Source organism: Alternaria infectoria, assembly GCF_024043175.1.
Source record: "Alternaria infectoria strain BMP 0036 chromosome Unknown scaffold_12, whole genome shotgun sequence".
NCBI classification, from domain to species: domain Eukaryota; kingdom Fungi; phylum Ascomycota; class Dothideomycetes; order Pleosporales; family Pleosporaceae; genus Alternaria; species Alternaria infectoria.
The window spans coordinates 291,870-306,584 of record NW_026250701.1 but is presented as its reverse complement, the minus strand read 5'-3'; the positions used below and the strand labels follow the sequence as shown (position 1 = coordinate 306,584).

At 31.7% G+C, this 14,715-nt stretch overlaps 1 protein-coding gene across 1 annotated transcript; it reads right to left on the bottom strand.

The window, feature by feature from the left end:
• Window positions 1-12,883: 12,883 nt before the first annotated feature.
• Window positions 12,884-13,972, bottom strand: J4E92_007327 (uncharacterized protein; the record flags this gene model as incomplete). The annotated part of the gene is made up of 1 exon (XM_051498690.1): window positions 12,884-13,972. One exon carries the CDS (start codon window positions 13,970-13,972, stop codon window positions 12,884-12,886), a length of 1,089 nt encoding a protein of 362 aa, XP_051350964.1.
• Between the last annotated feature and the right edge of the window lie 743 nt (window positions 13,973-14,715).

Here is a 14,715-nt window from a genome sequence, read left to right as displayed (position 1 = left end):
GTATTAGCCTTATTAGTAATAGCCTCTTTAGGCGTAGGCTACTTATAAGATTAACTATAACCTCTACCTAGAATCTAGACAGAAGAAGAAGTAGTATAGAAAGCGTAATAATAAAGTTTTCTAGTTAGCGTAATAGGCTTAAGAATACTAGTAGCTAAACTACTATTAGGTCTAATAGAAAGCGCAGCGTCTAAAGTAGGCTAGCTAGTAGATAGATTAGACTTCTTAGGTTAGCTCTAACTCTTAGAGATAGTTAACCTAGACTTATTATTACTCTTACTAAGAATTTTTAAGCGTAGTAATAATAACTAAATATAAAGCGCGCTAGTAGAAGTAGAAGTAGTCTTAGTATTAAAAGTCTTCTTAGGCAAATTATAGCTAAGATTCTTTAGACTTAGTTAGAAAACTAAGTTATAACTAGCGTTAATATTACTTAAATAGTATCTATACTAAGTAGCTATACTATTACTAGCCTAGGTAAATAAAGCCTTATTACTCTCTTTAGATGTAGTAGTTAGCTTCTTACTAGCCTTAAGATAAGTAAGAATACTTTTAGAGAAACTAGCAATTATATTAGAGGTAACTATAGACTTAGTAGCTATAGTAGACTTAAGGCTACGCCTTACTACTTAGGTCTCTAGAAGAATATATTAGTAAAGATACTAGAAATAAGAAAGTAAGTATCTAAAGAATAGTTAGTAACTTACTATAAAAAGAGTAGACCTAATAATTACTATACTTTAAGTAATTAGTATAAACTCTACTCTTTATTAGCTAGCTATTAATATAGACCTAGATACACTAGCTAAATATCTTTCTATAATTTAATAACGCACACTAACTATAAATAATAATCTTAATAAAAGAATTCTTAACTAAAGAATTAATTACACTAACTAACTTAGCGCTAAAGTAATAAGATAGTATAAGCGCCTCTATATTAGAGTTAAATAGCTAGCGCGCAGACTTATTATCTAACTAAAAGAATTTACTAATAGTTATCTCTAGATTAGCTAAGTAGAAGTTACTATAAGCGTTAACCTATATATTAGACTAATAGCTTTTCTAATTAGTAGCTAGAATAGATAAAGAAGACTTAAGTATATATTCTACACTTTATAAAGTATATAAGTAATTCTACATATCTATAGTAAAGCTAAGAGTAATAATATAGGCTTTCTAGTTAGTTACTAATAAAGTAGAAGATATTAGAATAATATTTAGTTAAAAGGCTCTAGAGAAGAGAAAAGACTTACGCTAGGTAATATACTAGTTATAACTAGAGTTAGAAGTTTTGTACTTATATAACTTTACTATATATATACTATACCTACTCTCTTTAATAGCCTTAGTTAGAGTAAAGATAAGAAGACGCAGAGACTTACTCTAGTTCTTCTACTTCTTAGAAAGGTAAGACGTAAGCGTTTAAAAGGCTTTTATTAGAGACTTAAGAGCTAACTTAAGCTAAGAATAGCTAGTAGAGTTAATATTATAGATAGAAAAGAGTAGTAAAGTAGTATTAAGTACGTTAGTTATAATAGTATTAGTTTAGCTAACACTAGCGCTAGTCTTAGCTTTAATTAAGAGCGTAGTCTTAGGTAAAGTAGGTAAAGTAGGTTTAGCTAATAGCTATTTAGACGTATGTAAAAGTTAGAATAATAGCGTAGTATTATTACTAGTACTCTTAGTTATAAGCTAAGTAGTAATAGTAGTAGAATTATCTATAGCCTTAGGCTTAATAGTTATCTTATTAGTAAGAGTTAGCTTAAAAAGAGTAAGCGCGTACGTAGTAATAGTAGTAGCTTACTTAGCTATAGTAGGCTTAAAAGCAAGTATAGTAGTAGAAGTAGTAAAGCTATTATTAGCCTTAGATATAATAGCTAGCTTAGTAGTAAGCTTCTAAGTAAAGAAGGTAGATATAGTAATTAGTAAGGTATTTATAGTAGCTAACTTACCTTTAAAGTGCGCAAGTAAAGCTATAGTAGAAAAAGAAAGTTAAAGTAGAGTAGAGTAGAAGAAGAGAAGAAGATAGAGAGAGAATAGTAGAAAGCTATACGCGCAAAGGTAAAGTTAAGAGTAGTAATTACTATACGTAAGAAGAAAAAGTTATAATATTATTATTTTAATAGCCTAGTTACTAAGCGCTAAAAAGCTCTTAGATAAAAAAGTAAGGTAACTAGCGTATAGATTCTAATAGTAGTATAGTACGTATAAACCTTCTAAAATATCTCTATAAATACACTAGTAATATACTAGAGATAATAGAATATCTATTAAAGAAAAGACTAATATTATAGAGAGTTAAGCGCTAAATAGGTAGGCGCTATAGAAAAGCAAAGATTAAACCTAAGAAAGATATAGATCTAAGCCTAAAAGATTATTAGCTACTAATATTAAAAGTAATTAAGATAAAATTTAGAATATACTAGAGAAATAGAAAAAGAGGCTATAGGCTAGTAGAAGAAATTAAATTAAAATAAGAAGAGTAATAGAGAGAGATATACTAAGATAGAAATAGTCTAAAGAGATTTTATATTTAGATTTCTAGGTAGAAGTTTAGCGTATAGTATATTTAGATTAAGTAGATAGAATCTAGTAATATAATAAGTAGAAGAGAATGTCTAAGAGCTATTCTCTCTTTTATACTTAAAAAGAAGAAGAGGCCTTTTTCTTAAGTATAGAAGAAATATAGTAGTAAAACTAGTAACATAATAATAGGCTAAATAGCTATTAGACTTAAGAGTTAGTACGCTAGAGAAAGCTAGGTCTAAACAGCGTTTAGACAAGAATAATAACTAGATATATATAATACAATTAACTACATTAAGTATCTATTCTAATAGAGATACTTCTAATCTCTCTACTATAATACTAAGTCTAGAGTAATATAGATAGCTAAGAAAGACTCTAGCTTTTCTACTTACTACTTTTTCTTAATTCTTAACTAGATAAGTCTTTAAAATTTTTTTTAGACTTTAGATAGTCTCTTTAGAAGTATTTAGTTTTGTTATACCTTTAATAAGTTATATTAGAGTTTTTTAAACTATTTTAGTCTAATTTAGCTAGTTATAAGTTAAATTTTACTAAACTAGCTTTTTTAGCTTTTTTCTAAGTCTAAGAAAGCTCTAAAAAAGAGTTCTAGATCTAATAGCTATAAAATCTATTCTTATAAGCTAGATACTTAAAAAGCGTAGTAGTATACTTTATCTTACTTTAATAGTAGTAAGCTAAAATATTAAGCTTAAAAACTATATTATAGTCTTTTAAGTCTTAAAGTAAGAGTTCTTTTTAAATATTAGAAAGAAGAGTACTTATAAAGTCTATATAGCGCTACTCTTTAGTATAGTTATCTAGTTTACTTTAAAGTGTATTAAGGTAGGCTAAAAGAAAGTTAGAATTCTAATCTAGCCTCTATTTAGCTTATTTAAGCTTATTATAAGCTATAAGATATTATAATAACTTAAAACTAAGTATATTAAGTATAACTATCTTAAGTTTTTTCTAAGTAAGTGTTTAAGATACCTTAAGTTTTATATAGTTCTAGAAGTAGGCGTTTTAAGTAGAGTAAGTAGTTTTATCTAAAAATTTTATAGTAAAGTCTACTTTTTAGATATCTATAAGAAAAGTAGAGAGCGCTTCTCTAAAAATAGCCTTATAATTATATACTTAGTAGTTATACTATAAGTAGTTACGCGTAGTAAATATTTCTAGATTTTTAGAGTATAAAGCTTCTAAGTTTAACTAGAGCTTACCTCTTAAAGCTAAAATATAGTAGATAATATTCTTTTTAAAGGCTAAGTAGTTACTTATAAGTATCTTACGCTTTAATTCTCTAAGATAAGCTACGTCTTAATAAGTACGCTCTAATTATTCTTACTTATATAACTTTTTAAGTTTATAAGTTAAAGTAGTTTATTTATCTTTACTTTTAGTAGTAATAGCTTATAAAAGCTTAGTTAGCTCTAAAATAGACTCTAATAGTATATTACTATTTTTAATAATTAAGACTAAGTTAGTAATACTTAAAGAGGCTCTTAATAAGTCTATAAGTTTCTTAGTAAGTAGTATTACTACTTTTAAGAATATAGAAGCTAATTTCTTTTAGTTATTATCTATTACGCGTAAGAATAGTATAGCTTACTTACTACTATATTATATTACGCTAAAGAGACCTACTTTAAAGCTTATTATATCTAAATAGCGTATATAAAAGTATTATAAAGTAAAGTAATTTAAATATTAAATAATAGAGTTAGTTAAATACTAGATATATAATATTAGACTATAATTAGATATATTATTCTAAAAAGACTAGAGATAAATTACTACTAAGCTATAATAGCAATTCTAAGGTATTTATTATTAGGTCCTAGCTCTAAAAGGCCTAGGCTAACTTAGTATTAGCTATAAATACCTTAGAATTGCTATTATAGCTTAGTAGTAATTTGTCTCTAGTCTTTTTAGAATAATATACCTAATTATAGTCTAATATTGTGTATCTAGTATTTAACTAACTCTATTATTTAATATTTAAATCGCTCTACTCTATAATACTCTTATACACGCTATTTAGATATAATAAGCTCTAAAGTAGGTTTCTCTAGCGTAACACAACGCAGTAGTAAGTAAGCTACACTATTCTTACGCGCAATAGACAATAACTAGAAGAAATTAGCTTCTACATCTCTAGAGGTAGTAATACTACCTACTAAGAAACTTATAAACCTATTAGAAGCCTCTTTAGGCGTTGCTAACCTAGCCTTAATTATTAGAGATAGTAACGCGCTATTAGAGCCTATTTTAGAGCTAACTAGGCTCTTATAAGCTACTACTACTAAAAGCAAAGATAAATAGGCTACCTTAACCTATAAACTTAAGAAGTTACGTAAGTAAGAATAATTAGAGCGCACTTATTAAGACGTAGTCTATCTTAGAGAATTAAAGCGTAAGGTACTTATAGGCAACTACTTAGCTCTTAAAGAGAACGTTACCTACTACGTCTTAGCTCTAAGAAGTAAGCTCTAGTTAAACTTAGAAGCTCTACACTCTAAGAACCTAGAGATGTTTACTACACGCAACTACTTGTAGTATAACTACTAGGTGCGTAATTATAAGGCTATTTTTAGAGAAGCGCTCTCTACCTTCTCTATAGGTACCTAGAAGGTAGACTTTACTATAAAGTTTCTAGACAAAACTACTTACTCTACTTAGAACGCCTACTTCTAGAACTATATAAGACTTAAGGCGTCTTAGACACCTACCTAGAAGAAACTTAAAATAGTTATGCTTAATACGCTTAGTTCTAAGTTATTATAACATCTTATAGCTTATAATAGACTTAAACAGGCTAAATAGAGGCTAAATTAGAATTCTAACTCTCTTTTAGCCTACCTTAATACGCTTTAGAGTAAACTAGGTAACTACACTAAAGAGTAGCGCTGTATAGACTTTATAAGCGCTCTTCTTTCTAATATTTAGAAAGAACTCTTACTTTAAGACCTAGAAGACTATAATATAGTCTCTAAGCTTAATATATTAGCTTACTACTATTAGAGTAAGATAAAGCGCACTACTACGCTTTTTAAGCATCTAGCTTATAAGAATAGATTCTATAGCTATTAGGCCTAGAACTCTTTTTTAGGGCCTTCTTAGACCTAGAAAAAGACTAAGAAGGCTAGTTTAGTAAAATCTAACTTATAACTAGCTAAATTAGACTAAAATAGTCTAAAAGACTCTAATATAACCTATTAGAGGTGTAATAAGACTAGACACTTCTAAAGAGACTATCTAAAGTCTAAGAGAAACTCTAAGAGCTTATCTAGTTAGAGATTAGAAAAAGATAGTAGGTAGAGAAGCTAGAGTTCTTCTTAGCTGCCTATGTTGCCTTAGACCTAGCGTTCTAGAACTTAGAACTTCTTTATAACGCGCTTTACTCTAAGCTAGCAAAGCTACTAATAGTAAAGATATTACTTAGCTAATTAGAGCCTATTAAGACTCTAGTAGATAGAGGTTTCTAGTTAAACTTTATTTTAGCGTTGCTTACTACAAAGTAAAGCTTACTAGTTTACTCTCTACCTAAGCTATTAGTAGATAGAGTAAATAGCAAAGAATTAAAAATTTATAGCACTACTATAGTAACTATAAAGGTAGTAGATTCTTATAGAAAATAAGAAACCTAGAATATTCTATGTATTATCGCAGAAGTCTATAAGTATTAGGTATACTTAAGTCTACTTTAGATAAACGCGTATTACCTAAAGATTAGCTACTCTACATAAAGGCTACTCTTTTAGAGCACTAAGTCTAAGAAAAGAACTATCTATAGAAAGATTACGCTAGAAGAGGCTAAGAAGTTTAAGAAGACTATGCGCAATTCTATAGTAGATATATATAGCTATCTTATTACCTTAACACTCTAGTCTAGCCTAGAAGAGGCTAAAGAAAGTAGTTTACCTCTATAATATACTAAGTTTACGTACCTTAGGTTAGAAGATAACTTAAGAGTTTTTACTAACTATAGTCTATAAGACTTAGCTATTAACCTACTACCTAGAACTATAGTACTCTACTAGCTATTATATAACTTCTCTAAGATAGAGTTAGAGCTCTTACGTAAGTATTTAGACAAATACTTAGCGCAAGAGTAGATTAGGTATAGTAAGTTCTTAGTAAAGGTGCCTATACTCTTTACTAAGAAGAAAGATAGTAGTATACGCCTATACGTTAACTATAGAGGCCTTAATAAAGTTACTATTAAGAATTAGCACCTTTTACTACTTATTACAAAGTCTCTAGAAAGATTAGCTAGCGCTAAATTCTATACTAAACTTAATATAAAAGAAGCTTACTATAGAGTACGTATTAAGAAGAGTAATAAGTAGAAAACTACTTTCTATATAAGATATAGTAGTTTTAAGTATACTATAATGCTTTTTAGCCTTACAAACGCTTCTATATAGTTCTAGGCTTATATCTATTAAGTTCTTATAGAATTAATTAATATAACCTGTATTATATACTTAGATAATATTCTTATCTTCTCTAATACTAAAGAGAAGTATAAGAGCTATGTTAAAGAAGTTTTGCGTAGATTATGTAATATAAAACTATTTTTAAAGCTTCTAAAGTGCAAGTAGTATACCTAGCGCACTAAGTACCTTAGGTACGTAGTTTTCTCTAAGAGAATATAAATTAATAAGAATAGAATTAAGATAATCTAAGAATAGTCTAAACTACATATAGTGCGTAAGATTTAGATATTTATTAGCTTTATAAACTACTATAGGTAGTTTATTACTAGATTCTTCTAACTTACTCTACTATTAACTAAACTAACCTAGAAGAGGCTAAAAGCGGCTAAGAGTAGCTGCGCCTAGTAAAGAGAGAAGAGTTAGGTTCTTAACTTTAATAAGAAAGCTAAAGAGGCCTTCTAGAAGCTAAAAGACTCTTTTCTAAGTATTTCTATCTTAACTTACTTTAAGCAAGATAGAAAGACTAAGGCTAAGGTAGACGTCTTAGGTAGCGTAATTATAGGCATATTAAGCTAATATATGCTAAATAGAGCTAGAGAGTACTAATAGCGCCTAGTTAACTTCTTTTTGCGTAAGCTTATTATAGTAGAGTATAATTATAATACGTATAACTAGAAGCTGCTTATAATAGTTAAGAGCCTAGAGTATTAGCGCTAATATCTAGAGAGTGTACACTTTAACCTCTAGACTAACTATTAGAACCTAAAATAGTTTATAGAGACTAAGACTCTTAACTATTAATAGATTAAGTCTTATATTATACTATCTAGGTTTAATTTTAACATCTACTATAAGGTAAAGTCTACTAACTCTATAGATAGGCCTTCTTACTACTCTAACTACATAGTAGAAGCCTAGAAACCTACCTAGAAGTATAATAAAGCTTTTGTCTAGCCTATAAGAGATTTTATAACTAATAGTAATAGAACTTCTATTTTAGTAGCTGTAGTGCAAACGCGCTCTACTAAGCGTACTAAGAAATAATAAGACTTTACTAAGAGTTTAGAGAGCTTTAACTAGGCTAGTAGATACACTATACTAGAGCTCTAGACTCTAGAGAAGCGTAATAAGATAGATTACGTCTCTTTAGGTACTTTAGATAAGTCTAAGTCTAAAGTTAACTAGTCTAGTCTAGATAAGGCTAAAATACGCTATTATATAGTAAGAATGCTAGTAACTACTAAAGAGAAGTTGCAAGCTCTCTAAGAATATTATAATAACTCTCTAGTAGGCTACTTTAGAGTAAAGCGTACTCTAGAGAAGCTATAGAGGCGCTACTTTTAGAAGAGTATACGTAAGAATATAGAGTAATACTATAAGAATTACCTTATATACAGAAAGTCTACTTCTATAAGGTATAGGCCTTATAGCCTGCTATAGTCTCTTCTAATACTTAACTACTCTTAGAAGAAGGTAATAATAGACTTTATTATAGAACTACTACCTAGTATAGTTTCTAGCATAAAGTATAACGCTATACTAGTTATTATAGATAGATTAACTAAAATAGCCTATTACGTACTAGCATAGGCTAATTAGAATAGTACTAACTTAGTATAGGCCTAGATACGCAAAGTTATCTAGCTTTATAGCGTACTAAAGCGTATTATCTTAGATTAAGGCTCTTTAATAAACTCTAAGTATTAGAATTCTTTTCTTTACTACCTTAATACTAGAAGAGTTCTTATCTCTACTTTCTATTCTTAGACTAATAGCTAGACTAAAAGATAGAACTAGACCTTAGAGTAGTATCTTTGCTACTATTACTCTCTAGAATAGAATAATTAGGCGCGCTAGATATCTATTAGAGAGTTTACGTATAATAATAGTATCTACTCTACTACTAGAATTACTCTCTTCTAGGTCTACTACAGAAGGTACTCTTGTAGAGTAGATTAGCCTAATTTAGCTCTTAGTAAGAAAGAAAGCTCTATAGAGGCTAGCCTTACTAAATAAGTAATTAAACTATAGTAGAAGTACTATAGAAAGATTAAGGTAGTAAATACTTACTAGAAAGAGTACGCTAATAAGCACTGCGCGCTAATACTCTTTAAGGTAGAAGACTAAGTTCTAGTCTCTAACTAATACATTAGAAGTACTTACCTAAAGAAAAAGCTAGATTAGAAGTTTCTTAGACCTAGAAAGATTATAGACTAGATTAGCCTCTTAGCCTTCTAGGTTAACCTTCTAGAACTTAATAGTGTCTATCTAGTGTTCTATATATTACTTTTAGAGCCTTTTAACCTAAAAGGTACTATTCTATACTCTAAGGCGCCTAAATAGAATACTTTAAGAGAATTTAGTAATAATATATATAAAGTAGAATGTATTATTAAAAGACAGCGTAATAAGAATAACTAATAGAAGTACCTAATTAAATAGGTTAAGTACCTAGAGAAAGAAAACTTATAGAAACTAGGTCTAAATATCTTAGCTAATACGCTGTAGAAGTTTTAGAATAAGAAAGATATCTAGTAGCGTAGAAAGTCTTTAAAGGTATAGCCTATAAAGTAACGCTATAGATAGCTTTATAAAGAGAGAGAATAAGTTACGTTAAGCTATAATAGACTATTCTAGTGTAAACTAGAGTATACCTTTATCTTTTTTCTCTATATAGAGTTTTTTAGAGTGTTTAATAGTGCCTTAGGCTAGAATAGCTTGCAACTATCTAACTCTAACTTACTTTCTAGCGTAAGAATTAATAGTTTTTTAGGCCTTATAATTAGTTTTAAAGAACTTAAATATTACACTTTAGGTAAATTTATATAGATAAGTAACTTTAATTATAGATATAGACCTTTTTGTATTTATAAGAATAGATCTACCTATAGGTATTAATCTAGACTAGACTAAGCTGTAATAGCTTATATAAAGCTAAAAGAGGCTAGTTTTAGTTAATACCTCTTAACTCTAGTTAATTCTACGTAAACTCTATTAAACTCTACCTAAATATACTAGAAGAGCCTATACTACTCTAGAATAGGCTAAAATAGACTATAAGAGACTATTAGAAGTTATCTAAGAGTAACTTAGAGAACACTAGCTCTAAGACGCTTAATCTTATCTTTCTTACTCTTAATCTACTTCTTAAGCTAGCTCTTCTTAGTAGTAGCCTTATTACTCTTTAGCTAGAAAGTAAGCTCTACCTAAAGTTCTTAAATAGCGTTCTATAGATCTTTAACTATAGAAATAATAGCCTACTTAGTAGGCTTTAAGGCAGAACGCTATAAGAAGAGTTAGTATAGACTAAAATAGGCTATAAAAGGCTAAAAGAGAGTAAATAGAGGTAAAGTAGCTACTAGTAATCTATAAAGAGCTAATTAGAGCTGTAAGAGCCTAGAAGAGAGTATTTTAGAACTTACTAATTACTTAAATAGTAATCTAGCGTTAAGCGCACTAGTAATCTTATTAGCTCTCTTCTTAAATACGCAGAGAGTACTATTAGTAAAGCTAGTAACTATAGCCTTAGCCTTAGTCTTATTATTAGAACACGCGCTAGATTTAGTAGTAGTATAGCTATAGAGTATACTAGAATAAAATTACAAGTGCTTCTAATTAGAGAAGTAGTTACTACTAAAGTTAGTTAAAAGAGTCTAGAATAGGCTATTATAAACTAATCTAGCTCTTTTAAATTCTATAAAGGCTCTACTAACTCTAGAAAAGATAGAAAGACTTATAAGACGCTAGATTAGGCTAAAATAAGCTAAAATAGGTTAAAACTTACTTAATAATATTATTACAGACGCTCTTATACTTCTCTACTAAGTCTATCTTTAGATAGCGCAAGTTACTACGCTTAAAGTTCTTTATAGCTAGTAGAGTAGGCGTTAAGATATTATTAGAGGCTTAAGAACGTAGAATAATAGGCCTTTTACTAATAAGCTTCTAGTTAGATAATAATTAGTAGATAATCTTAAATATAGCTTCTAAGTTAATAAAATTCTCTAGAGGCTATATTAGTTAGTATTAGCGCAAAAGAGCCTAAAATAGGCTAAAATAAACTAAAACTACCTATTCTAGAGCTATTTACTATATATTAGCTTTATAGAGGCTAATAGAGAGTAATAGTAGCTAGAAGAGAGTAAAATAGGTACTTATAGTAAAGCACTACTTATTTATAGCCTAACACTAGCTATATAGAATAGTTTAGGTAACAGCATCTCTAGATAGTGCGCTAGTAACTTTTCTAATTATACTAGTAAAGACAGCGCGCTCTTTCTTAGTTTTAAGAACTAGAAAAGTATAGCTATAGTAGTTAAACGTATAAGGCTTATTAAGCTTCTATAACTATAGGCAACTAGTATATAGCGTATAACTAATCTTAAGAAGCCTAGGCACGTAGAAGTAGCTTATAGTAATCTAATTATTACTAACTATAGTTAAGTTAAGGCAAGAGAGGCTATTAAGGCTTAAAATAGAGTAATATAGAGTGTAAGAGGTAGATATAAGTAGAAAGAGGGCAAATTAGTACAAAGTGCGCGTTAATAGTCTTAGTTAGAGTACTAGAAGCTAGTTAGTAGTAATTTAGTATAATTTACGCTAGAAACCTCTAATTTAGACTAAACTACTCTATTATACTCTAAAATAGACTATAATAAGTTACTTTAGACCTTCTTAGAATTCTAGAAATAATAGGTAAAAAGAGCTAATACTTACTATTATAGAGTAATTAGAAGGTAGAAAATAAAAAAGAGAAATCTAACTAGCTAGAAATACCTAGAGCGTATAGGCCTACACTAGCTCTACTAGCGTAGGTAGTAGCCTTACACACGCGTCTATACGTAATTTTCTAGAACTACTACTTTTTATAATAGATTCCTACCTTTCTATAGATATAATATACTTACGCTAGCTTAGAATAGGCTATTATAGGCTAAAATAGCCTATTATAGGCTATAGTCGCCTTATCTAGCCTATTAAATAACCTTAGAAGTAGATTAAAGGCAATCTACTCTAAAAGAGAGAATAATGTTAGGTTTTAGCTCTAAAGAGTCTAGGCTAACTTAGCATTAGCTATAAATACCTTAGAATTGCTATTATAGCTTAGTAGCGATTTATCTCTAGTCTTTTTAGAATAATACACCTAATTATAGTCTAATATTATATATCTAGTATTTAACTAACTCTATTGTTTAATATTTATAGCTAATGCTAAGTTAGCCTAGACTCTTTAGAGCTAGAACCTAATATTAATAGTATAAATACTACTTTAGTAGTACTTTATTTTAAGTAATAAAAAAAAAGCTATTTTTATACTTATATATAAGCTAAACTTACTAGTTAAAAAAAGTATAAATAAAGTAGTATTTATAAAGTTTTTATTTAGTAATAAAAATATTATATAAATAGTCTTAGTACTATAATATATTAGTATTAAGTATTAGTATAAAAAGTTAAAGAAAGATATTAGTATTATAAAGTAAAGCTTACTATTAAACTAAGTATAAGTTATTATAGTTAATAAAAATTAAAGATAAATAAGTTTTAATTTATAATTTTTAGTACTAAAGTACTAGCTAAAATATAACCTTAGCGTTTATATATACGTAGAAGGTAGAGGCAATAAATATTCTATAATGTAGACAGACTACAAAGTAGATAAATGAATAAGCGATCTCTATCTAATATGCGCTAAACACTAGACCTTATACAAGAGAACTAAACAGGTTGCCGACTACACTAAGACAAAACCATGCAAAATAGGTAACCTAACACGGATGTAGGCTCTAGAGTGTCTAGCCTTTCCTAGACTGACGTGACAAGAAAGAAGAACGCTAATGAATGTGGTCATAATTAGACGAGTTGAGGTACATCCCGATACAAAAGTCACAGTAACACCGTCGTCGTAAGCACTACCAGAACTCCAAAACAACATACCACCTGATCACACTGCCTACCAAGAAAGCCCAGCTCCCTGCCATTGCCGCTATAGCTGCATGTACCTTGCCCCGTTCCTCGTTCTCCCCACCCTGAAAGAGAAAGAAACCAGCCATCATGAAACCGAGCCCACCAAGCGCATTGAGTATGGCACTCTGCCAGTCCGAGTGGAAGAACCTGGGCTTGTACCAGCGCTCTTGTTCGGAAAACGCCAACATAGCGTTCGCGACCAGGAACAGCGCGCCGTGTACAACCTGGGGCCCGAAAACGATGTATTCAAAGAGAGGGTCTTCTTCCGGAACAATGCCGGGAAAGTCGACGATGCCAGCGAACATGAAGATGATGCCCCCAAAGAGAACGATGAGACCAGCCTGGAAGGCCAAGTTGGTGGCCGACAACTCCCAAACCTTCTCCCATGACGGTATCCACTTGAACTCCGGTGTGCCAAGCAGCGCTGGCCGGTACCTCACTTTCTCAGGCTCCAACTTTGATGTTTCAAGTGTACCGCGGTCCGCATTCAGAGCACTGAAGGTGTCGAAGATGCCTGCGACAAAGAAGAAGATCGATCCGATCAATATCGTACTAGGAACGGCGACAGTCTCTTCGGTTTCGAACTCGGTGGAGGGATTGATGCGAGGTAGTAGATCGAAGGTGGCGTTGATGACGAGGTCGATGGAACCAATGAGGAAGATGATCGCTACGAGGTAGATGGGGTCGCGGTAAGGAAAGACGGTGAACATAGATTTTAGCCGCACTTTGAAGGAGCTGTTGTTGTCCCATTCCATGACCGAAGTGGTGTCGAGATAGCGGTCGTCGATGTATGCTTGGCTGTTATCGGCGTTGCGTTCGACATCGAAGAAGGTAGGCTGTGAAGTACGCTCGGAGTGGCATTTCTCGCGGTGTTCAATGTGGTCGACATGAACGAAGGATTGGAGCTTCTCGGACGAAGCGGGGCGTGGTTGAAGATCGATTGATAAGGTCTCCGATATGCTATGTGGACGAGGGGTCATGCTCATCCGCGCCTGGCGGATGTACGAAGCACGGATCGTTGCTGAGGCATTCATGTCGAGCCAAGACAGCGGTAAGGACAGTATTAGAGATTAGAAGTTATCGGTACTTGTACTAGGAAATTGAACGAAGGACACAATTCGACACGGTAGGCTTATAGAAAAGAAAGCATCCTCAATAGGCCCTTATGAGAACCCATACCCAGCGCAATCAAACGTTAGTTGGGTGTTGCTGTGTTGATCGCGCGCTCAGACGCCCAAGCCCAAGACTTCACATGTCTGACCCACGAGCTTCGTCATGCTTTTGGCCAACAAGCATCGAGTATTGATGCTGTCAAGCTCAACCAAGCTTTGTGAAGTGGTGCTTGTTTCCCACTTGTTTTTGAAGTGGGTCGAACAGTACGTGGCGCCGTCCCGGATGGAGGAGTGCCGCCACCTGTGTGTGGCAGTGAACTGTTCGGAGTGAGAGATGTTGGTTTCAGTATTTGCATCGTATGAGACATCGGCCCAAAATAGGGGCGACTAGACGAAAAGGGCCCGGATCGCCGGCAGGCGCCGCTCGGACCGATCATCTTCAGGCACTAGTGCAGTGTGCGCTTCATCCTGGAGGTCGATCTGGAAAGATAGTGGGTTGAAACATTCTTGCCAACTCAAGGCCACGCAAGCAGAAGGAAGGCAAGCGCTTATGAAATGGTGATGTTCAAGAGCGGCACTATCGTGGTTGCTGGTGGCTCATTGTGGTACTCAAACACTGGCCTCTGAAACCAAATCGCTGCGCCGTCTTCGAGGTAGAGTTTGTC